Raw genomic sequence first — 25,242 nt, 5'->3', positions numbered from 1 at the left:
CCAGAATCTTGCTACTCATTCCTTCCTTTCATTCAAATATTTGGCGTGAGTCCGGATTAACAATGATTAACAATAAATTAGAATACAAAAAATTTTGACTGCAAAATTTCGTTGTATTCTAATTTCTTAAGTATTATTTTTATGTTTTATATTTATTTACTATATTTTTATTTTTATCATTAACATTTATTATTAATATTCATTATATTATATTTGGTATTGATTTCTTAAGTATTATTTTTATGTATTATATTTATATTTTTATATTTATTTACTATATTTTTGTTTTTAGTATTAATATTTATTATATCATATTTTGTATTAATTTCTTAAGTATTATTATTATTTTGTACCCTATAGATTTTCTTTCCATACTAGGAAGCTCGCCTTCATCGAATCCCAGTTAGCAATTCAGTACTTCTTCAACGCGATCAAAATTGCTTGCGAAATCTTACATAATTACTGTTGATTACTGTTTGCTTATTTTTTACTGTTTACTTATTACTGTTTACTTGTTTACTTATTACTGTTACTGTTTACTTGATTACTCTTTACTTATTTACTGTTTACTAAATCTTAATTACTGTTGGAGGCGATCCCGTTTAACTTACTGATATGACACCAGTCGTACTGATGTAGAATCATTGTACCATTCCAGTTCAAATGAGATTGTAAGCGCATACTTTTTTACTAAAATTTAACTCTGATGAGAGAGAGAATAGAGGATGTATATGCCCAGTTTTGTTCTCGAACCATATATGTTGAATTGAATTTATTTATGACCCGTTGTAAATATAATAATAAACGGAGTGTAAGAGAAGAAAAAAAAAGAGAAAGACGGAAAATGACAAATAAAACAAAATTTAAATTCATAAAATAGGCACACAAACACAATAATTATATAAATAATTACACAAATAAAAGACGCATAACAAGCACAGTAATTACACACACAAAAAACGCGACATATTTACTGTTTTAAAAGAGAACCCCATGGTTGTCCATTGAATACTTTATTATAAGTTCCAATGCATCTGTCGATGGTAGGGTCTGTCATTAGGGTCTGTAATACCAGATCTTCTATTGGCCCAAGGATTACTTGGCCAAGGTGGGAGGCTGAGGAGATATTTAGCATACCCCCTAATTAATTCCCTGGAGTTGTTTAATTCCGTTGCCGACAAGGTTGAAGGATTTGGATTCAAAGAAGGTTTGGATTTGGCAAATTCTAAATTTGGCTTTCTGCTCTAAATTTGGCTGAGTTGTTCAGTTGAGGTATGTTAATCATATGGCAAGAGGCTGAAAAAGTCGAGATACCTAGAATATAGAGTTGATTAAAAAACACATACCTCAAAATCAGGGCTGTAACATGGGGGAGGGGTAACCGTTTCATACCTCTCCCACCCGTTTCATGAAATATTTCTTCATTTCATAAATTAGTCTCAAAATACGGTAGAAAAACCTTACTTCAGACTTTTGACGCGCTCAACAAGAGACAAACGCTTTTTTCTTCATTGTTTTGGTACCTTTTTTTTTTGCACGGAGGGTTTAAGGGTCGTTTTTAAAAATCTGAGTTTAATTCTTTTTTTCTTTTTAAATACTAGGAGAATGAAGAAGCACTAGTTGAATCCCAGCGTGCTATTCAACAACTGTTCAATATGATCAAAGTTATAAAATAAATAAAACAATGTTATAAATAAACAAAGTTATAAAACATTGGAGAAAACACTAAAAAGTATTTTCTTCATTGTTTTGGTACCTTTTTTTTTAGTACGGAGGGTTTAAGGGTCGTTTTTAAAAATCTGACTATAATTCTTTTTTCTTTTTAAATACTAGGAAGGTCAAGAAGCACTAGTTGAATCCCAGCGTGCTATTCAACAACTGTTCAACAAGATCAAAGTTATAAAATAAATAAAACAATGTTATAAATAAACAAAGTTATAAAACATTGGAGAATGTTTTAGTAGCATAATATTTGTAGGCATGAATAGCATAATATTGCCCCGTAGTAGCATAATATTTGTAGGCATGAATATATAATGAGTCGGAGGTAATATGCTTGGGACTGTCTGTGCAGGATTTCGACTCTTGTTGATAGAAGAGCATCGCCAAGTGCTGAAAACCATGTTGTGACCAAGATGGGCCCAGGATTGCACAAAGCCTCCAACTTACTGGAGGTCCCAGGGACTTCTTGCTGTCCGGTTCTAAGCCGGCTTAAGCGCTTCGGTGTTGACTTGAGAAGATATGTTGGTCCCCATCCTGCACTGGTATCCGGGATCACTGCTTTTCTTGAGGCCAAAATAACTTCAAAGATTTAAAGAACATGAAAATTGGAACTTGGAATGTTACGACGTTAAAAAATGACTATCGCATCGACATTTTGACTGACGAATTCAGACGGTTTGAACTGGATTTATTAGGAGTTTCAGAAACTCATATCCCAGGGGTAGGAAGCATGAAATTAGGTGACATAGAATTTGTTTACTCAGGAAGGAAGGATGGGGTACATAGACAGGGAGTAGGGCTCATGATGAATAAGGAAGCTGCTAAGTCTTGTTTAGGCTGGGAAGGTATTAATAATAGAATACTAATTGCTCATTTTATGACTAAAAAGTTTAGGGTATCAGTTATAGTAGTATATGCCCCCATTGAACCAACTGATGGAGATACTAGTGACTCAGATGAATTTTACTTACAGTTACAGGAGCAAATAGACAGGGTACCAGGTAGAAATATGGTGTTTTTGCTAGGAGATTTTAATGCCCAGGTTGGTAGAAATAGGGATAGATGGTATCCTAGCCTAGGTAAATTTGGTGTAGGAAAAGAAAACAGTAATGGCTATAGGCTTTTGCAATTTTGTAGGTATAACAACCTAGTTATAACCAATACGGTGTTTGGTCACAAAATGGCCCATAAGTTGACATGGTATACACGTGATGGTAAGACAGCAAACCTTATTGATTATGTTATTGTAAACAGAAGACTAGCAGGATCAATACAAGATACTAGGGTGTATAGGAGTGCCGTTATTGATGTTAAAAGTAAAGTAACTCCCTCCCGGAAAGTTATGATGTTGGTAGACTTCAGGATGAAAATTTGAGAAAAAAATTCCAGGAACAGTTGAGTACTAAACTTGAGGGTTTAAAATTTGACAATGTGGAAGATGGATGGAATAATTTCAGAAAAACAATTTGTGAAGTTGCTGACGGTGTCCTAGGGAAGAGTGCTAAGACAGCAACTAGGAATATTAGTGAAAAAGCTTTAGGTTTAATAGAGAGTAGAAGGGGTTTGTATAAGAATTATCTGAGCGATAGGTCGTATGAAAACAAAAGGAATGTAAAGAAAGTGGAGAAAGCATTAAAATATGAACTAAGGAGATGTGAAATGGAGGCGATGGATAAAATTGCTGAGGATCTGGAAGATGCGGCTAGACGGCATAATAGTAAAATATTATACTGGCATGTTAATAAATTGAAAGGGAGTAGCCGATCCGGACTAGTCCCAGTTAAAGATAGAAATGGGGCCACAAGTGATAAGGAAAAAGTTAAAGAAAGATGGGTGGAACATTTTGAGAATGTGCTAAACCGAGATACAGTTGCAGGAAAAGATATAGATGAAAATGAAAAAGTTTGTGATACCTTGGATGTGAAGGAAGATTTGTTTAGTGAGGAAGAATTAGCGACAGTACCAAAAGGATTAAAAAATAATAAGGCCCCAGGTGCTGATAGTATGATTAATGAGTTCCTTAAATATGGTGGCTCTGAGGTTAGGAATAAGCTACTGAAGATTATGAACATGATTTTTGAAAAAGGGGAAGTACCTAATGATTTTAGGAAAACCTTAATTAAACCACTGTATAAGAAAGGTGACAAGAGTGAATGTCGTAATTATCGAGGCATTAGTCTGGTCTCTGTAGGTAGCAAATTACTGAGTAATATGATACTTTTTAGACTGAGACATGCTGTAGACAAAGTTTTAAGGGAAGAACAATGCGGTTTTAGAAAAGGTAGAGGATGTGTCGACCATGTTTTCACTCTTAGGTTAATAATTGAGAAGTCCCTTCGTTGTCAAACACCTTTGGTCCTTAGTTTTATCGATTATGAGCAAGCTTTCGATTCTGTTGATAGAACAGCGTTAACAAAGGTCTTATCGTTATATGGTATACCAGAAAAATACATTAAAGTGATTTGCGCTATGTACGAGAATAATACTGCTGCGGTTAAGGTAGGAAATGAGGTTAGCAACTGGTTTTGTATTAAATCAGGAGTTAAGCAGGGTTGTGTTCTATCCCCCTTTATATGGATCATTTTGATGGACTTCGTCTTAAGGAGCACAGGAAAGGCAATTGGAGACCATGGAATCAAATGGGGAGGAAGAACGCTCCTGGACTTAGATTATGCTGATGATTTAAGCATATTAGATGAAAGTGTGAGCAAAATGAATGAATTTTTAGAGGTTTTGCGAGTTCAGGGTGCTAAAATAGGCTTGAAAATTAATGTTAAGAAGACTAAGTCACTAAGGCTTGGAATAAGTGAAGATGAACAGGTGACCTTAGGTAACGAAAAGATTGATCAGGTTGGGAGCTTCAGTTACCTTGGTAGTATTATTAGTGAAGATGGTGGGAGCAGTGAAGATGTTAAAAGTAGAATAGCTAAAGCTCAGGGTGTTTTTTCACAGTTAAAAAAAGTTTGGAAGAATAGAAAGATAAGCCTACAAACCAAGATTAGAATATTGGAAGCTACAGTGATGACAGTGGTCAAATATGGCTCTGAAGCATGGACACTCCGAAAAGCAGATGAAAATTTACTAGATGTTTTCCAGAGAAATTGCCTACGGATTGTTCTGGGTACCCGGCTGACTGACCGTATTTCAAACAGTAGGTTGTACGAAAAGTGTGGTTCAATCTCGCTTTCTGGGGCTATAATGAAAGAAAGGTTGAGATGGCTAGGCCACCTTCTACGGATGAAGGATGACAGATTACCGAAGATTGTCCTTTTTGGCCAACCGTCTGGGGCTACACGGAAAGCAGGTCGTCCTTGTCTGGGTTGGGAGGATGTCATAAATAAGGATTTAAAGGAAATGAGAACTTCCTGGGAGGGTGTAAAGAGGGAGGCTTTAAATAGATTAGGTTGGAGGAGGAGCGTGCGTAGCTGTGTTGGCCTCAGGCGGCTTGGTGCTGCAGTGAGTTATTAGTAGTAGTAGTAGTAGTTTTAAAAATCTGACTATAATTCTTTTTTCTTTTAAATACTAGGAAGGTCAAGAAGCACTAGTTGAATCCCAGCATGCAATTCAGCAATTGTTCAACAAGATCAAAGTTATAAAATAAATAAAACAATGTTATAAATAAATAAAGTTATAAAACAATGAAGAAAACACTAAAAAGTATTTTCTTCATTGTTTTGGTACCTTTTTTTTAGTACGGAGGGTTTAAGGGTCGTTTTTAAAAATCTGACTATAATTCTTTTTTCTTTTTAAATACTAGGAAGGTCAAGAAGCACTAATTGAATCCCAGCGTGCGATTCAGCAATTGTTCAACAAGATCAAAGTTATAAAATCACTGGCTGAAGAATCGGAGTCGAATGTCTGCGAAATTACAAGGGATATAAAACAACTGGATTGTGCTAAAAGGAATTTAACTAGCGCCATTACTACTCTTAATCACTTGCATATGTTTGTGGATGGTATTGAAAGTCTTCAGTAAGTATTGCATTATGGTTTCTTATTGCATTATGGTTTGCATTATGATTGCTTATTGTAGTCTGGTTGTTGCACATTATTGGAAGAAGGTTTTTCAGCTATGGATTATCAGGCTTGTAGGGTTGTTTGAATTTAAATTCTATGCCGAAGCATGAAACAAAATGAAATCACCCTGTATTGAGAAAATAATGACCGAAAAAAGAAGAATAACCCTGAAAAAATACAAAAACTGAAAAAGGTGGGTTCGCTTATCTTCAAACAGGTTAAAATGGCAGGAATTTGTTTTGTTTTTGGTAAATATGTAGATGAGGCGACCGTTCGAAAGAAACCCTACGCAAAACTGCTTGAAAACAATCGTATATAAAATTTTTCACTCCTAAGGGTACATTGCTAACTTTACCCCTCCTCTCCCTGACGGATGAGTATGCAGCCGACTTTATATATTCCCATTATGTTTTTTTGATAGTGTCATTCTTTTTTTCTTATTGATTTAACGGTGGATGGTAATCAAACAGCGAAGAAAAAAGTAGATCTATTGAGAATTATAATGGAAATATATAGTGGGCTATATATTTGTCCACCAAGGAGGGGGTGTAGTTGTATGCCTTTATGAGCGAGATAAAAAGTATAGACTATTAAATAAAAGTACATACAGGAATTTCCTAGGGCTTTTTTCAAATGGTCTTCGTTTTTTGCTTTATTTTAGTGGCTCCTCTGGAACTTTTTATTTCCAGTATTGGATTAGTGCGCATTGGAGTGAGTGATGCCTGATAATCCTTAGCTGTAAATGAGCTTAAAAATAACACTCAAAAAGGCATCCAAGCACAACTTTGCCATAAATTATATTTTCTAATATAAACAAATTATATTTTTAAGATAGTATCTTGTGAAAGGTGAAGAGTCTTGCCCTGAGTTCAATATAGCTTATATTGACTAATTGCAGTTATTTATTCAACAAGCGCAATTATTAAGCTCCTTTGGAAACTTTCACGCTTTCTAGGGCTATAATGAGCGAAAGGCTGAGATAGCTAGGGCACGTCCTGCGGATGAAGGATGACACATTGCTAAAAATTGTCCTAATCGGCCAACAACCTAGGGCTATACGGAAAGCAGATTCTCCACGATTAGGGTAGGAGGATGTTGTAAAGAAAGATTCAAGGGAAAGGGTAGCTTCCTGGGAGGGTGTAAAGAGGGGGGGGGGGTTGAATAGATTGGGCTGGAGGAGGACCGTGCGCAGCTGTGTTGGTCTCAACTCACTGTGGGCAGTTGTTAGCAGTAATAGTAGTTTCAACGCTGTTTGGGCAACAAAATTTAATTCACGGGAGTAATTTTGAAAATTGTAAGAAATAGTTTTAACAAAGGCTCTAAGAAGAATGTTTAATTTGGTCTGATAGAAAAATCAACAAGAATTTTCTATCTAGAAAAGAACTAATTGTAGTTTATTGAGCTGTGGCGCACAATAAGCAAATAATTGATTTAATTGGTTTTGGGAAAGCAGGTTGTCCGTGTTCGGGGTGGGAGGATATCGTAAAGGAAGATTTAAGGGAAATGGAACTTCCTGGGAGTATGTGAAGAAGGAGGCTTTAAATAGATTAGGATGGAAGAGGAGCGTGCGTAGCTTTGTTGGTCTCAGGCGGCTTGTTGCTGCATATAGTTGTTTGTTGTAGTAGTAGTTTTAATCAGAACTATTGAACAAAATTTTGCCTGTTGTATGCAAAAAATTACAAAAATTAGTTGCAATAAGCTTATTAACTGTCATAGGCAGCGCAATAGCGCTGCCCAAGTAAAGAGCAAAGTGAGCACAATGTTTTATTATATTTTTTTTTTTCACCGAAGAACTTCATATAGAAGGAGTTTTAGAAACTTCAGAACGACTGGAAATTAATCTGCTCATTAATTAAATTAATCATTAATCTTTAATTAAATCATTAATTAAATTTGACTGAAAATTAAAGGTCTTGATACCTTTTGTAAGGGCTTCAGTGATTGGATGGCAACCAACCCCCTTCCACTCCTTTCAATTCCCTCAACACATCTAATCATAATATTGAAATAGCCGTTCTGTTCTGCATAGTCGAACAGTTCAAAAACTATGTCTATGGGTATGTCAACCCCCCCTCCAAGCTCTTGGGACAAGGGCTGTAAGTCGCCCTTTGTTTACGTGCAGTATTTGTTATTGAGAAAGGTGGGCATGTTTGACCTTTAGCGTCCAAAAAGACGAAGGGCACTCAGGCAAACCCTACAGAGAATTCTGAGGGGAGTCTTGAATTAAATAAAAAACATGTGCATACGGATTTTCAAAAGGGTGTAACTCAGGAATGACGGAGTGTATTTATTTGGAGCCCACAGGAACTGACGGGGGGAATGATAACTTGACCGAAAAGACAAAATTCGCACGCTACTACTACTACCACTCCAACTACTGCTTCTGCAGCGAGTACTGTCACGGTTGAGGATATTGAAGTGAAAGTTTGAGGAAATATTCAGGAGAAAGTTGAACTAAATCAAAAGACTCTATGTGTCCGACCGATATGGATTTTTGGGGTCCATTGTCGATGCCGATGGATCGGTACCGTACCAATCTGATACCAATATAGTTTTCGGATAAATTCCCCCCGAAAAACTTACCTGAACTTACCCCCCCCCCATTCATTGCCCATATTCATACTCACATATTTCTTCCTGGTTCATTGCATACCAAAGGACAGCCTCAATAACTCACTATGGATTCAAAAAATTAGGTCATTTACAAGAATTGTTTGATTTTCTTTACCTTTTCTGATCAGCAGCTTCTGATAAAAGAATACAGATGAATGTGCATTGTCGGTTTAATATACATATGCTGATATTTATTCCTTAAAATGTTACTAATATTTTATTTATTCAATTTATAGAAGTGAAAACATTTTAATTCTTTTATCAGCAAAGTGCAAATTATGTTTTGGCCTTGAAAAGGTATAGGGGTTTTGAGGCCTATTCATGTTTATGACTGTTCATTTTGAGTTTGACTCGGTTACTTATTGTAATTTCTGTTCGTTTTGTTAGTCTTTTATTTATCGATGCTGATTTGTGATAGTTTCTCGCTTGGCAGATAATTTGATTTCATTTTGCTCATTTTTGGTTTAATGGAGTTCTTTACTTTTCTTTGAAAAACTTATTTTGTTGAAAAACCTTTTTTAATTAACCTCTGTTCGTTTTATATTGACATAGTCTTTTCAGGGAAAAAGAAAATAATAGTTTCAATCTTTTTGGTTTTTCTTTAAGAATTTATAGTTTGACTTGCTATTTGTATGCTGGAGAAAATGTTTCAATAATTTTTAACAACATACACCCTTTTAAAAATCTGACACAAATAGTGCCATTTAATAAAGTTTTATATCTCCTCTAGTTGACTTTGAAAAATAAAAGTTGATACCGCTCGCAAAAAAATCTATATTTGACAGCTTGGATACACTTACACTCTTTTGATTTAATTAAATTTTAAGAGCAGAAGTAGTGATAGACGTAGCCCCGAAATTTTGAACATAGTGCCCTCAATCGATCTTGGGAAACTGCTGGGATGTCTTATTGCAGTCAGCATACACACAGTGCTTTTTCTTTTAATCTTAAGGCAACTTTTAGTTTTCAAACATAATGGGCAGATTGCGTAACTATGGGGGGTTGACATACGCAATAGTCCTAGAGATACACTTACAAGACCGTTCAGCTATGGTGTACAAAATAACAATCTTAACTTTCAATTGAAAATTTCGCTGGTTTGAATTCCCAATCAAATTAGCTCCTTTAAAATGTCAATGATATTAATTGCTATGATAGAGCAGCGCTGCCTATGAAGTTCCTTATATGTCCTCTTAATACTTCCTTGTGTATAGTTTTTTTGTTTAATTGGAACTCCCTCTAAGCGTTTCAACTTAATTCCCTTAGTATCATCACTTAAAGTAACCGTAAAAGTAGTATCAAAGGTATACGTATAGTGTCTTCTGGCTAGTTCAAAGTTTGTCATAACACACCCTGAAAAGTCTAACTTGATAACGTGAGCCGTTAGTGTCTTGTTGCTTTGTCAGTCTATTGACAACTTCCATGATCATAGTTCGTATTGATTAAGTGCAGCATCTGCCTAATTATTACTTGAAAGCTTCACATTAATACCCTTAGCTAGTATAGTAGCAATAGTTATAGTAGCAATAGTTGTAGTAGCAGTAGTAGCATTAGTAGTAGTATGCACATAGCACCTTTTTTCCTTCAACATCCCTTTCAACGTACGATGAAATTTTTAGCTTAATACCATCAACCGATCCTGAAGCATTGCTGATACGTCCCCTTGACAATCAATGTGGGCATAGTGTATTTCGATTTATTTCAATACAGTTACAATATTGCCCAAAATTTTCACCTTAAAATCCTTAGGTTTATTATTAGTAGTAGTAGCACTAGTAGTTATAGTTTTAGCAGCAGGAGTAGAATTAATAGTAATAGTTTTAGGTTTAGTAGCAGTAGTAGTAGTCCAAGGAGTAGGAGCATTCCGTATTAAATCAACACGCTTTAGAATAAAATACTGCATCATTGTCTTTGATTTTGATGAGGCACAGCGATAAACTCCTATGAGAAACTCCCAAAAACATAATTGTAGATTTTTTGCTGAACCGGTGACCGAGATATGGGTCATTGAACATCGACCCAAACTGCCCGATTTACGCCGACCAGCTAATGATTAAATTGCTGTATCTCAGCTCCTATTGTACCTAGAGACAAAAGTAAAATACCAAATAAAAGCTATTTGAAAGCTCTTTCTGGGTAAAGCATCTTTTAATTAACCAGCAAAATAATAGCAAATGTAATCTAGTAACCATCACCTGGGTCAGTTTGCCCAAACAGAATTTTATTTGCTTTCTTCTATACAAAGCTCTCATTGTTCTAAACAACTGGTGAAAATTTCAAAGTGGGATGTCCAAGGGTTTTTTTGTTATGATTTTTTTGAATGACCACCCATGGTACTGGGACATGTCCCACTACATACTACAAATGGTATGTACGCTTAAATACTGGGCACAATCCTCAATCAGTTTGGTTTGGATATCACCTAAGCATACTGACTTATTTGTGTTAATATTTTCTAGTTTAAGTTGAGTCTGATGTATATGTTGGATTGGGGAAGGGGTGATTTTAAAACCTGAAGGAAAATGATCATTTATGATATCCGAACTCGCTGGGTCACTATTACTATCCAGTAAGAAAAAAACCTTTCCCATGAGAAATTGAACACTTCTGTGAAATTTTTTAGGGTCAGAATACAACAACTTATTGAGCACGTGAGCACCATGCTCCTATCTTCCTTTACGGATTTCACTAACATGTTTCAAAGATTCCGAGAGTCTTGGAAAAATCCTTCTTAAAGAGTCAATCACGTTCATTTATTAGGCACAATTTTTTTTTATTTATCCAGGATTTGCTGCTAAATTTCTGAGTAACTTTTTTCACTCGAAAGGTGTCACAATATAACGGGAAAATTTCAGCTGAAAACATAGAAGCCATTTCATTACCATTGGTAAGACATAGGATATTGGCCAAATATTTGGGACTAAGTTTTACTTTGAAATGGGTGGCCATCTCGTCAGTAATTGGTCTATATGAATAACTGACCCTGTTTTTGGTGGGAAAGGATGATAAAGGGGTACAAAAGATGCATAGATGATCACCTACCCCTAATGGAGGGGGTAAAGTAGTAATCTTCAATATTGGTAAAAATCAAGTCTAGGGTTTTATCACCGTGTGTAGGTTAATTGACCACTGGATGAGTTTGAGATTAGTCTTTTAAAAGGCTTGTTTTGGTTGTTGCCTCTCCATTGCTTTACTACATGTTGCATACTCACTTTCCAGTCCAAGAAAGATGGTTGTGCCCAACAGCTTATAACTTCCTTCTATAAAGTTCGATGTTAATTCTACCACGTTTTTTGTTGTTTTTGTTTGGGGTATGAGGGGTTTGAGTAATAGGTCATATACGCTCGTATCACTCGATTATTCTGTTCCTTCTGGATAACTAGCTTGCTTGGGTCTCACTTCAGTCAATAACTGAACCAGACCATGTATCTTTTGATTAATTCAATTTGTTTCAATTTTTCCTGAGAGATACCAGGATGCCAAATTGGGCAAACATATTTGAGATGCGGGTGGACAAAAGACGTATAAATCCTTAAGGAGTGGGAAGGGGGAACGCTTAATTTTATTTAGAAGCTTAAGAAGGGTGATAGACACATTAGCTAAATGGATGATGTCTTTAACGTGGATATCCCACTTTAAGTTTGAAGAAGTTGTGACGCCAAGTAGTTGAATGAGGACACAGACATTTCAGGAATAGGATTAAGAAGACTGGCTAAGAATATGAGGAAACAAATCTCAAAAAATTTCATTGAGGATGCTCATAGAATCGCTTATTAAATTTCTGAAACAAGTTTCAACATATGTTAGATCATCAAAAAATTTCCATCAGTCAGGAAAATCTGTCGCTAGGCTGTTAATCATGACTGAAAAAGGTAAGAGACCTAGGAGAGTATCTTAGGGTATGCCATTGTGGACAGGAAGAGGATTTGAATAATGATTCTGGTATTTGACAACCTGTGATCTATTTATTAGGAAAAAGACAACCAATTTCACCAGTAAGGGATTCTTAATTAAAATATTGTGATGTACAAGGATTCTATATTGTGGTAAAGATTCTGTATGGACCATGGGGACATATTTTGTTTGTGTGAGAAGTCCCTTCTTCAAGACCTCAGCTGCCGCCTTCATGGGGACATTATTGGTGAAAGAATAAGTTACACTTGCTTTCTTATTAAAGAATACTGGGCAGTCCCTGGAGTTACCATTGAAGTTAGGGCACTTAAGTACCTGATCTTCCTTTACTGTCTTGGATTGGTGACATTCCTCATGGTTATGTTGTCCACTACATAGTAGACATTGTGGCAATTAGAAGACATGTGACCAAAACAGTTGCAAGTGGAGCACTTTATTGCCCGAGGAATAAACTGCTTAACTGTATACCTTGCATCCCAAACAGAGATTCTGGGTCTACATTACCCTGTTGGCCCTTCCTTTGAGATTGTGAAAATTCTGTTCCACTGACAATCAGGAATGTAAGCTCGTAATCCAGATTGTGAATTTGACAACTACTGTCGAAAGGAAGATTGTGGATTTAGGCTGATGATTTTGCCCAGTTGCAAGTTGAGTTTACAAACTTCGTAGTTCCACCGCTTGCGATGATTTGTTGGATGATTTTAATATATGATTAAATAAAAAATAAGTTTTTTAACTGACAGTAAGGAGCGAAATTAAAACTTAAAACGAACAGAAATTACAACGTATATGAAAGGGGCTGTTCCCTCCTCAACGCTCTGCTCTTTACGCTAAAGTTTCACTCTTTCTCTTAACTCTACTTTTTAAAACAATAAAAAACTTTAGCGTAAAGAGCGGGGTGTTGAGGAGGGAACAACCATTTTCATATACGGAGTAATTTCTGTTCGTTTTTATTTTTAATTTTGCTCCTTACTTTCAGTTAAAGAAAACTTGTTTTTTTTTTAATTAAATTTCTGAACTTTTTAAGTTAATGCATGTTTTGATTTCGGCTCTTTGCACATGAATAATTAAACCAAAATTTGCATATTATTTTTTTTTTTGGCTAAATTGCTTTCTCATAGTTTTGATCAGACGATTTTGAGAAAAAGGAGCAGGGGAGGAGGCCTAACTGCCCTCCAATTTTTGGCTGCTTAAAAAGGCAACTAGAACTTTTAATTTTTTATGAACGTTCTTATTAGTAAAAAAAATATAAATAAATTACGAATTAACTTACGTAACGAACTTCTATATTCCTATGTTTTTATTACGTATATGAGGGGGTTCGCCCCCTTTTCAACACCTCGCTCTTGACACTAAAGCTTAAATTTTGTCCCAATTCCTTAAGAATGATCCATGAATCACAAAGACCGTACAATAAATAGTTGAAATTACTAAAAATACCTTAGCGTAAAGAGCAAGGTATTAGGAGGTGGTGAGCCCTATGGGAGTAATAATTGCTGTTCGTTTTTAGTTTTAGTGCTTCTCCCTACTTTCAGTTGAAAAACTTTTTCGTATTTTTTTTATTGTTTTTTAAATAATGCTGGAAGATCCTGCGCCCCCTTCATGGAAATCGTCTTCCCCCATGACAAAATTCTCCATGGAAAGATCATCCCACGCAACCCTCTCCCCTGAACACCACCTTCCCCCAACCAAAACAAAATCCCCCTGAAAACGTCTGTACACTTTCCAATAACCATTACTATATGTAAACACTGGTCAAAGTTTGTAACTTGCAGCCCCTCCACCGGGGACTGAGGGGGGAGTTAGTCGTCCCCAAAGACATAGTTAATAGTTTTTCGACTATGCTGCATAAATTGGCTATCTCAGAATATTGATCCGGTGACTTTGGGAAAAATGAGCGTGGGAGGGGGCCTAGGTGCCCTTCAATTTTTTGGTCACTTAAAAAGGGCACTAGAACTTTTAATTTCCGCTAGAATGAGCCCTCTCGCCACATTCTTGGGCCATTGGGTCGATACGATCACCCCTGAAAAAAAAAAACAACAAAAAAACTAACAAACGAATAAACACGCATCCATGATCTGTTTTCTGGCAAAAAATATAAAATTCCCCATTTTTGTAGATAGAAACTTCAAACTTCTGCAGTAGGGTTCTCTGATACGCTGAATCTGATGGTGGGATTTTCGTTAAGATTCCATGACTTTTAGGGGGTGTTTCCACCTATTTTCTAAAATAAAGATAATTTTCTCAGGCTCATAACTTTTGATGGGTAAGACTAAACTTGATGAAACTTATTTATTTAAAATCAGCATTAAAATGCAATTCTTTTGATGTAACTATTGGTATAAAAATTCCGTTTTTTAGAGTTTCAGTTAATATTGAGCTGGGTCGCTCCTTACCACATTTCGTTACCACGAACTGTTTGATTTGCCTCAGTAAATACTTGTATTATTAAATGAAGCAGTTCTTTTTTTTTTTCCTTTTACTAGAAGTTTTTTTTATCAATGTTACTATTAAGTTCTTTCTTTCTTTTTCAATTTTTTCTCTTATTTAAAATTTCTTTTTTTTACATTGTAACTTCCAGCTAATTTTTCTTAGGGTTTGTTTGCAAAGCTTACTGTATGATCTTAAAATTCCAGTAAAAAAGAAAATGAATTGAGAAAAGTTTTAGATAGTTTATTTCGAATGATTTAGTCGGGGCTCCTCTATTGATCTTTCCTTAAGCAGACGTGTGAAATGCTAGTCAAATAACTTTGCCTATTTCAAATCTGATCTGTTCTTCTTTGTTCCTCTGTGAAATTTTAAGCCAACAATAAGGATGAAAGAGTTAAATTCCACCTTACTGACTCTCCTTTTAGAAAATTGGAGCTATTTAAAAACGAAAAAGTTTTGAATCGCAGTTTTTTTTTTCAAGCAGTCCCTCTTTTTTTTTTATTTAAATATTAGCATTAATCACGAGTACTGTTTGTCTTTATAATTTGATTATATTAATTTATATTTTTAATTAATGTGTTTTAATTTATTTTTGCTGCATAATGTTGTAATTTTCTAGTATTTTGTAGCAATATTCTTTAGATACTCTATTTTTTTTCTATAGACTCTATTTAAATCTTTTCCACTATCTTTTGTAATACTGTATTTTTAATGTTTCTTATTTTTTTCATATGCATTTATTATAGATTATTATGTAAATATTGTGTAATATTATTATTCTAATTTCGTATCATGGCTGTATTATTTTATACTTTATTTGAATTAATTAATTTAAAATGTTTTGTTTACTTCATTTGTTATTGTGACATACACCACGGGAACAGTAGTAATTCTCTTTCAACCGTAACAGTTTATTTTTTCGCCCTAATGTTTGATTCTTTTTTGTAGGCATTTTGCCAAGAAACGTCAATATAGTGAAACTGCCAACCTGATTGAAGGTATTTCAAATGTCGTATTGCACCTCCAAACTTTTAAAGAAGTTCCACACATCCAAGGCTTTGTCACACAGTTCCAGTCTGTTCAAGAGAGTCTTGGGAAGCAGATTTTACAGGATTTTAAGGAGTCCCTTGAAAATCCTAGCCGCACCGGGCCGTCCATGAATGAACTAGGACAATCCTGTAAAGTACTTGACGTTATCGGTCATACTTATAGGTAAGTTGAACTTGTTAATCTAAAGAGGTAGCTCGTTAATTATATTTTTCATACACATACTCTTAAATTTTAGTAAAACCTAGTTGAAACCATGGGTTTAATTAGCTAGATAAAACCTATCTACACTTGACTTACTTTGACTTAAGTCCATCCGGTCTTTGTGACTGTAATTGGGCGGTTTCTCTTCTGGGAATTCTATGAATATTGTGACGATATTCTGATCAGTCTGGTGGTAGACGAAGCTGCTGGCGAAGGTTATAGTCCTGAGCACTATCAACCAATCTCTTCCGGAGAAGGCCTTGGGGGTGTGTTCCATGTACTTTCCGTCGAAGGGGGTTTCTGGTTGCTGGTTGGCTGATATTCGTTTAATACGACCAAGCCAGCAGAACTTTTGAATTTGGATCTTGTCCATGATGGCACGGGAGCAACGGAGGAGTTCACGGAGATATTTGTTCAATACCCGGCAAACTTAGGTAATCCCCGGCATGTGGTGGAAGAATTTAGTTACAAATGAGCAGATTTTTTGTTCATCGTAAGCCTTTATTGACCAGGTTCCGCTTGACTATTGCTTGTCTTTTTCTGATTAGAAATAAGCCTTTGAATCTCCAACTAGTCAAGCCAATTTTTCGCCCGATCGATTTTGAGTGATCATTGTAAAGAGCAATGAGGCAGCAAAGTAGACGAAGGAATCGACGTTTTCAACTAGCTCCCCTTTAACTGTTATCTGCACAGTTCATGGCGCAGGATCTCCAAAAACCCACATGACATAGATTTTGGCGACATTATTGGTCATTTCAAAGGCTTCAGTTGCTGATACGAGACTATCAGTGTCTGCTTGAAGAGTGATCAGTGTCTTTCTATGCTATTCATTTGCGCAATATCATCTTCGCGTGCCAGTTTGTCTTCTAATTGGTGAAACAAGAGACGACAGTGTAGAATCACTGTAAGAAATTTATATTTTAGTCACTAAGGCATCTGGTCCTGGCTATTGAACTTTAATACATGTCCTTAATGAAAATATCATATTTCTTGGGACTCCATAGTATAGCGGAATACGCCAGAGTCTTTCACGCTGTATCAAGTCAAAAGCCTGCTTGAAGTTGATGTATTATCAGCTCTTTTGCATATTTGATGTATTTCTTGGTTTTGCTGAGTTGCAAAAATCTGGTCTACGGTGGAACGATCTTTTTGAAAAGCCTGATATTCCTCTATGATATGATTTGTTTGAGATTTCGGTCGGTCAAGGAGTATTTTTGTAGGATTCTTCGTAGGTTGACTTGTCAGGCTTAAAGGTCTGTGTTTACTGCAGTCACTTTAAAAAAAAAAAGGAGAGGCAAAGATAGATTTAGCCCAAGGCATCTGGACCTGGCTATTTAACTTTGAATACATGTCCTTATTCAAAATTATTTCTAGGGACTACATAGCATAGCGGGATGCGTCAGAGTCCACCACACCGTATCAAGTCAAAAGCATGCTTGAAATTGATGAAACGTATTATCAGGTCTTTTGCATATTTAATGTATTTTTTGGTTAGTTGCTGAGTTGAGAAAATCTGGTCTATGGTGGAGCGATCCTTTTGAAAGCCGGACTGATATTCCTCTATGATACGATTTGTTTGAAATTTCAGTCGGTCAAGGAGTATTTTTGTAGGAGTATTCGTAGGTTGACTTGTCAGGCTTATTGGTTTATAGTTATTCGTAGGTTGACTTGTCAGGCTTATTGGTTTATAGTTATTGCAGTCACCTTTTTCTCTCTTTTTAAAAAGGGGGACAAAGATAGATTTAGCCCAAGGCATCTGGACCTGACTAAATAGTTCAGATAAGAAATACTCAGTCGATATTACCCCCTAAGGCCTGTGGGCAGGCGTTGTAAGTTATGCCCTGGGGTCATGTATGGTTCTTATGGATGGGATGTCGTATAAACTTCAGAGAGGGCTCATTTGATTGGAAATTGAAAAAGTTCTTGTTCACTTTTTAGAGTCAAAAGAGATTCGAGGGCAACTAGCCCCCGCTCACGCCTCTTTTCCCCCAAAGGTGTGATAACAAAACTCCGGTGTCGACGTAACCCCTCAGGGCCAGGGGACAGGCGTTGTAAATTATGCTCTGGGGGCATTTATGGTTATTGTGAAAGGGATGCTCGTATAAGCTTCAGAGAGGGCTCATTTGATTAGAAACTGAAAGTTCTAGTTCACTTTTTAAGAGTTAAAAAAGATCAGAGGGCAACTAGCCTTCCTCCACCTCACGCCACATTAAGAGTAAAAAGAGATCTGATGGCAACCAGCCCCCCACCCACTATGCCCTTTTTCTCCAAAGCCGTCAAATACAAACTTTGAGATAACTACTTTGTTAAAAATAGTTCAAAGGTAAGATGAGAAAAACTCCGGTGTCAGTAAATCCCCTCAGGACCGGGGGACAGGCACTTTTATGCCCCGGCATGCTGCCGGGGCATATATGGTTCTTACGGAAGGCGTGCTTGGATAAACTTCAGAGAGGGGTTGTTCACTTCTAATGAATGGTGTCTTCACTACAAACAAGAGTATGGCTACTGCCCGTTTCCCTAACGTTAAAAGTAACATTCTCTTACTTACATTAATTTAAAAAACTTCTTACTTACATTAATTTAAAAAACTTTTTCCACAAGACAAGTTTTTCAAAGAAAAGTAAAGCTCCATTAAACCAAGAATGAGCAAAAATAAAGTCAAATAACCTTCCAAACATAAAACTATCACAAATCACTATCAATAAATGAATTAAACTCAAAACGAACACAAATTAAAATAAATAGCCGATTCAAACTCAAAACGAGCAAAAATTAACATGAGTAGGGCTGATTACCCCTATGCCTTCTCAAGACCAGAACACAATTTGCGCTTTCTGAAAAAAAGAAACAAGCAAATGATCGAGGATTGTCAATTTAATTGACATATACTGATATTTCTTCCTTGAGGTTTTGATAATTTTTCATTTATTAAAGTAACAAAGGTGAAAACATTTCAAACGTATTTTGTTTTCAGTAAAGCGCAAGCTGTGTTCTGGTCTTGAGAAGGCATAGGGGTTCTCAGCCCTACTCTTGTTCATTTTTGCCTTCCTTATGGTATTGTATTTTTTAAATTAATTTAAGAAACCTTTTCCACTAGACAAGTTTTTCAAAGAAAAGTAGATCTCCATTAAACCAAGAATGAGCAAAAATAAAGTTAAATAATCTTCCAAGCGTAAAACTATCACAAATCACAATCAATAAATGAATTAAACTCAAAACAAACACATATTAAAATAAAATAACCGATTCAAACTCAAAACGTACAAAAATTACAATTTTTGTAATTTTGCCCTTTACTAAAAAAAAAACAAGCAAATGATCGAGGATTGTCAATTTAATTGACATATACTGAAATTTCTTCCTTGAGGTTTTGATAATTTTTCATTTATTAAAGTGACAAAGGTGAAAACATTTCAAACGTATTTTGTTTTCAGTAAAGCGCAAATTGAGTTCTGGTCTTGAGAAGGCACAGGGGTTATCAACCCTACTCATGTTAATTTTTGCGTTTTTGCGTGGGTTGCTACTGACGCCTCCTTTATCTTTTTCATCGTTTTTCTTTTTCATATTTTTCTCGATATTTTTAATGAATATATTTACTTTTAGTTTTATATTTTTAATTTATATTTTTTACTTTTGTTTTATATCTTTTACTTTAATTTTATACCTCTTTTTGCCATGTTTATACTAATAGCTGCAAAGGACACTTTATTTTTACTTTGGTAAAACAGCGAACCACACTTGGGAGTTATTGCTCCTTGCTAGGACAAGATTTATTGTTTTTATACTTATAAGCAGACACACAACTTGGGATACTGTTCATTACTACCGAGTGTCTCAAGCTTCAATCCCACTCTAATGAAGACAAAGACATACTGTTAAATACACATATTGTTGCAGAAACTAGGCAGGTATGTTTGCCCTTGGGTGTCGGATATCCAGGGATCGCTTTTCCACAATTTTTTTTATGAGGGAGGGGATTCTTAAAATGTCTTAAAATGGCTAAATAAATCTGTCTGTTATCAGTTTGTGCAAGGTTAGTTTTTAGGAGCAGGAGGTACAGGAAGCACCTCCTGCAGGAGGTGCAAAAAAGCACAGATTCCTTAACATAATTGCATTTACCATATGAAAAACGAAACGAATGATTTATTGACACATACAGAAATTGTGTGGAAACCTCATCTTCAAATACCTCTAAAAAAAAGTAGCTCCACGAAAAGACCAACTAATGTATTATATAAACACCCTAATAGTCTTGGTCACAACAAACATTAGCATTTAACTGCAGCACCATCTATCCTGATGTCAATACATCATTACACGCCTCTCTTAGACTCAAATCTTCTCGAAGATTTTGGCCTAGCCATCTATGCCTTTCTTCATTATAGCCCTAAAATCTGTGGTAAAACCACATTTACCTCACATTTTGCATACAATCAGTCAAATGAGTACCTAGAATGACCCTTAGACATTCCCCTGGCTCCTCAGGTTTCTGAAGCTCCATTACGAAAGTAAAAAAGTTCAAAATAGGGATGAAACCTTTTTATTGACAGTGAACAGATACAAAATTTAACTGGATATTTCGAACACATATACAGTGTTCATCATCAGCAGTAAAACTAAAAGACATGAATAAAGCCAAAAAAAATTTATACCTAATAAACTAATTACATATAGTTTATTGTTCTTATTTTTTTCAATGCTACAGCTGAAGCCAATCTCTTTGACCTTTTCGGTTCCAGTTCATTAGATTTATCTGACATATTACGTGGACAGAGGTCATAGCTTTTAGGTGAGATGATATTTACTTTATTTGAACTTAGTAAATTATCATAAATTGAATTCAATCCAAATTCACATGTATCTCTGTTTTATGGAATTATTCTTGAATAAAGTTTTTTTAAATTTCGATTGTTTCCCTAAAAACTTGCTTTAAACCTTGGTCCCTAGAAATCAAAGAAACATTTTCAAACGAAGTAAAATGATTTGGAAAATTAAAGATATGTTCCGAGAGGGCCGACGTGAAATTTTCAGGTTTGGTATTTTGCTTTAAAGACGATGAAATAGAATCATGATGTTGTAGCAATCTCATCTTTAAATTCTGGTTAGTCCGTCTTACATAAGAGCTTCCACAAGTACATGGGATTTTATAAACCCCACTTTGTTGCTCTACGGAAGTTCGATTATTTTCCAGAATTTAAAAAACTAGCCAAAGTAATACTACCTCTTAAAGGTACCTTTAAGCCATTATTTTGTAAAATTCTTTTAAGCTTTTCACTCAAACCTGGAACATATGGTAAAGAACAAAAAATATCTTTCTTTTCTGTTGTTTCCAGAATATCGTCAGAAAATTCTAGAAATTTTTTCCTTCTTTTCGAAAAAGTCTGGTCAATTAACCAACCCGGAAAATGGTTACTTATTAAAATCTCTTAACAAAAATAATTCCTCCTCAATGAATTTTGGAGAGCAAATTCTAAAAATGCGGTCAGTTAAGGATATGATTAAACCAATTTTTACTTGGCGAGCATGACCGGAGAAAAACGACAAAAATCTGTTATTGTTAGTAGGTTTTCTGTAAATCTTAAAATCCAGACTATTTTCATTTTTTCAAAGAAGAACATCCAGAAAAGGAAGTTTATTATCTTCTTCTAATTCTATTATAAATTTTAAATCACCTCCCCAAAAATTAAGATGTTCTAAAAAACCTTTTAATTCCTCCTCCCGATAATTCCATACTGAAATTATGTCATCCATATATCTCCCCCAAAATTTATGTTTTAAAAAGTATGAATTTAAAGCTATTGTTCCAATATTTTCTACAAAACAATTTGCTAATAAAGGACTTAAAGGGGCCCCCATGGGTAAACCATTTACTTGTTCGAAAAAACCTCCTCTTAATTTAAAAAAAATAAGAGAACGTGTTTTTTTATATCAAATAAGAGAACGTGATTATATCAGAAAAAAAATGTCCGATAGTCAAAATGTAAAGAAAAATGTAATGTAATGTAATGTAAAAATGAAAAAAATATCAATGTAAAAATGTAAAGAAAAATGTAAAAATGTAATGTCAATGTAAAAAATGTAAGTCAAAATGTAAAGAAAAAGTGCTAGTTCTTAGGTTAGTTCTTAGGACAAAGGAGCCGTAATGTAGAACCTGGGTTAGTCTTGGGTAGTGTGGTAACTGGTAATATTGGTCGCAATAAATTCGGTATTTTACGTATTGCACTGTTATTTACGGAGCCTGTAAAATTGGTATTTTACTTTTACATAATTTATTTATTTTACGTAATTTACGTGATTTACCTATTTTACCGGCATCTTACAATTTTCCAGTAATTTAAACTGAAGAATTGCAATTCTCAGAGCACAAAAGCGCGAAGATCCTGACTGAAAAAGAATCGAATATGATTTTGTTTTGTGTATTGCTGTGTCCCCTGATTTAAAAAGCCCTCTGTTTGACTTAGGCCTCTTATTATCAGAACGGTAAAGTGTATTATAATACAGGTAATTAAAATTTTTAAATGGTGAAGTATTGGCTGAAATAAAATTACTTTAGTTCTGTGAACTGTTAAAGACAGAAAGGACTACGAGCAGGACTGACATATGACAAACAAGAAAATAAAATTAAATAGCTAAGACAAATGAGGGTAATGTCAGCCAGCGGAAAAAAAAGAACCGAAAATGAAAGGGCTACGAGAAAGGGCTACGAGCAGGTTTGACATATGACGAACAAGAAAATAAAATGAAATTAAATAGCTAAGAAAAATGAGGGTAATGTCAGCCAGCGGACAAAAAAGAACCGAAAATGAAAGGGCTGCGAGAAAGGGCTACGAGCAGGTTTAACATATGATGAACAAGAAAATAAAATGAAATTAAATAGCTAAGAAAAATGAGGGTAATGTCAGCCAGCGGACAAAAAAGAACCAAAAATGAAAGGGCTACGAGAAAGGGCTACGAACAGGTTTGACATATGACAAACAAGAAAATAAAATGAAATTAAATAGCTAAGAAAAATGAGGGTAATGTCAGCCAGCGGACAAAAAAGAACCGAAAATGAAAGGGCTACGAACATGTTTGACACATGACGAACAAGAAAATAAAATGAAATTAAATTAAATAGCTAAGAAAAATGAGGGTAATGTCAGCCAGCGGACAAAAAAGAACCAAAAATGAAAGGGCTACGAGCAGGTTTGACATATGACAAACAAGAAAATAAAATGAAATTAAATAGCTAAGAAAAATGAGGGTAATGTCAGCCAGCAGACAAAAAAGAACCAAAAATGAAAGGGCTACGAGCAGGTTTGACATATGACAAACAAGAAAATAAAATGACATTAAATAGCTAAGAAAAATGAGGGTAATGTCAGCCAGCGGACAAAAAAGAACCAAAAATGAAAGGGCTACGAGCAGGTTTGACATATGACAAACAAGAAAATAAAATTAAATAGCTAAGAAAAATGAGGGTAATGTCAGCCAGCGGACAAAAAAGAACCGAAAATGAAAGGGCTACGAGCAGGATTGACATATTACAAACAAGAAAATAAAATAAAATTAAATAGCTAAGAAAAATGAGGGTAATGTCAGCCAGCGGACAAAAAAGAACCAAAAATGAAAGGGCTACGAGCAGGTTTGACGTATGACAAACAAGAAAATAAAATGAAATTAAATAGCTAAGAAAAATGAGGGTAATGTCAGCCAGCGGACAAAAAAGAACCGAAAATGAAAGGGCTACGAGCAGGTTTGACATATGACAAACAAGAAAATAAAATGAAATTAAATAGCTAAGAAAAATGAGGGTAATGTCAGCCAGCGGACAAAAAAGAACCAAAAATGAAAGGGCTACGAGAAAGGGCTACGAGCAGGATTGACATATGACAAACAAGAGAATTAAATTAAATAGCTAAGAAAAATGAGGGTAATGTCAGCCAGCAGACAAAAAAGAACCGAAAATGAGAAGGGCGGATATTTCGTTCGGGACTTCCACCAAGCCGTTTTCAATCCTCAAAAAAAAAAGAAGGAAAACTAACCTTTTGGATTAACTCTAACTGAGCAGAATAAACACTGAGTCAAACTTACCAAAAAAACAAGCCAGAATAAATGAAAGACTGCTCACCAATTAAACCGGGCAAGAATTCTCTGCCTATTGATTTGCTTACCTTGTCTACTGACCTAATTCTCATTAAAAGTGAGGTCAGATGATCTTAATTTAAACTGAAGAAAAATGTGGATTGAATCCTATAATTTTAAGTTACTGTAAATTTGGTTTATAGGAATATCTCCAGTATCTGTATTAGAAGCAAGGTCCCTATTTATGATTTAATTTTCATTACCATCCTAAAAGAATGTGGGAAGCCATTTGCTTCAAATATTAAAGCTGCCTAATCAAAAAGAACTACATGATCTGGATCTTCAGCAATTTGGAGGGCCAAAGCAAAATCAATATTCTCATTTTTACTTTAAATTTCACATCTTAGAGAAATTCTGTGATTATACCGTCTTTTCCCCGGTAACCGTGTTCGCCCCCTTCCCCCAAGGAATATTTCCCCTCCCCCGCGAAAAATTCCCCGCTACTTTCCCCTTGGATAATTCCGGATTTTATTAGAAGGGAAATTGGAATTTCTACTCTCTTGTTTAAGTCAGGGGCAATCGTATTGTATTTCCTATAGTATTTTTTTTGTTTTCCCATAGGCACTTTACATGAAAGGGGTGGCCGAATAAATTTTGAAGGAGGCTCATCAATTGGAAATCAAAAGTTACAGTCCACTTAACTAATATTTAGCTCAGTTTCCACCACTTGCTACCGAATGATTTGTTACTGATTACAGCGCCTAAAAGAAATTCTTATTCTAGTTTAACGGCCTTTGTGTTTCAGCCGTTGTTTTGAAAGAATCTTCAGATAAATATAGAATTAGCGCTAAGGGAGAATGGAGGGTGAAATTGATATATAATCTTCAGGTGCCGTATCCAGGACTTTCTTTTGGGGGGGGGGATGGAACAGGCACGGTCACTGCCAGGGGCGACCCAGTGAATCCGGATCTAAGCCTCAAGGAGAGGAGCTAGATTTGCAAGCAAATCCTGTTGAAGATCCTGCTGAAGCAAATCCTGAAGTCTTAACGACTGTGACTGAACGTTCCGCTGTTATGATCTAGTGCTCAGAAAATCAAAGTCATCAAAGTGTTACAAACCTCTTTTTTTTCTTGTATCCGGTACTTTTATAAAAAATAAATAAGTATGTATACGGTATGATGAATGTGGCTGAATACGGCTATTTAAATATGCAAGGCTGTTTGGGTAGCATTT

General features: G+C 35.3%; 1 protein-coding gene across 1 annotated transcript in view; it reads left to right on the top strand.

Annotated features, from left to right (window-relative positions):
• LOC136027986 (vacuolar protein sorting-associated protein 53 homolog) overlaps positions 1–25,242 on the top strand; it is a 160,882-nt gene that overhangs the window by 15,860 nt on the left and 119,780 nt on the right. The window contains exons 3-4 of the mRNA XM_065705496.1: positions 5,480–5,694; positions 15,643–15,906. Coding sequence (XP_065561568.1) covers positions 5,480–5,694; positions 15,643–15,906 — 479 coding nt within the window. The remainder of the gene's footprint in view (positions 1–5,479; positions 5,695–15,642; positions 15,907–25,242) is intronic.

Source organism: Artemia franciscana, chromosome 6 (genome assembly GCF_032884065.1).
Source record: "Artemia franciscana chromosome 6, ASM3288406v1, whole genome shotgun sequence".
Classification (NCBI taxonomy): domain Eukaryota; kingdom Metazoa; phylum Arthropoda; class Branchiopoda; order Anostraca; family Artemiidae; genus Artemia; species Artemia franciscana.
The sequence above is the reverse complement of the archived record's forward strand: the minus strand, read 5'-3'. Positions and strand labels throughout refer to the sequence as shown.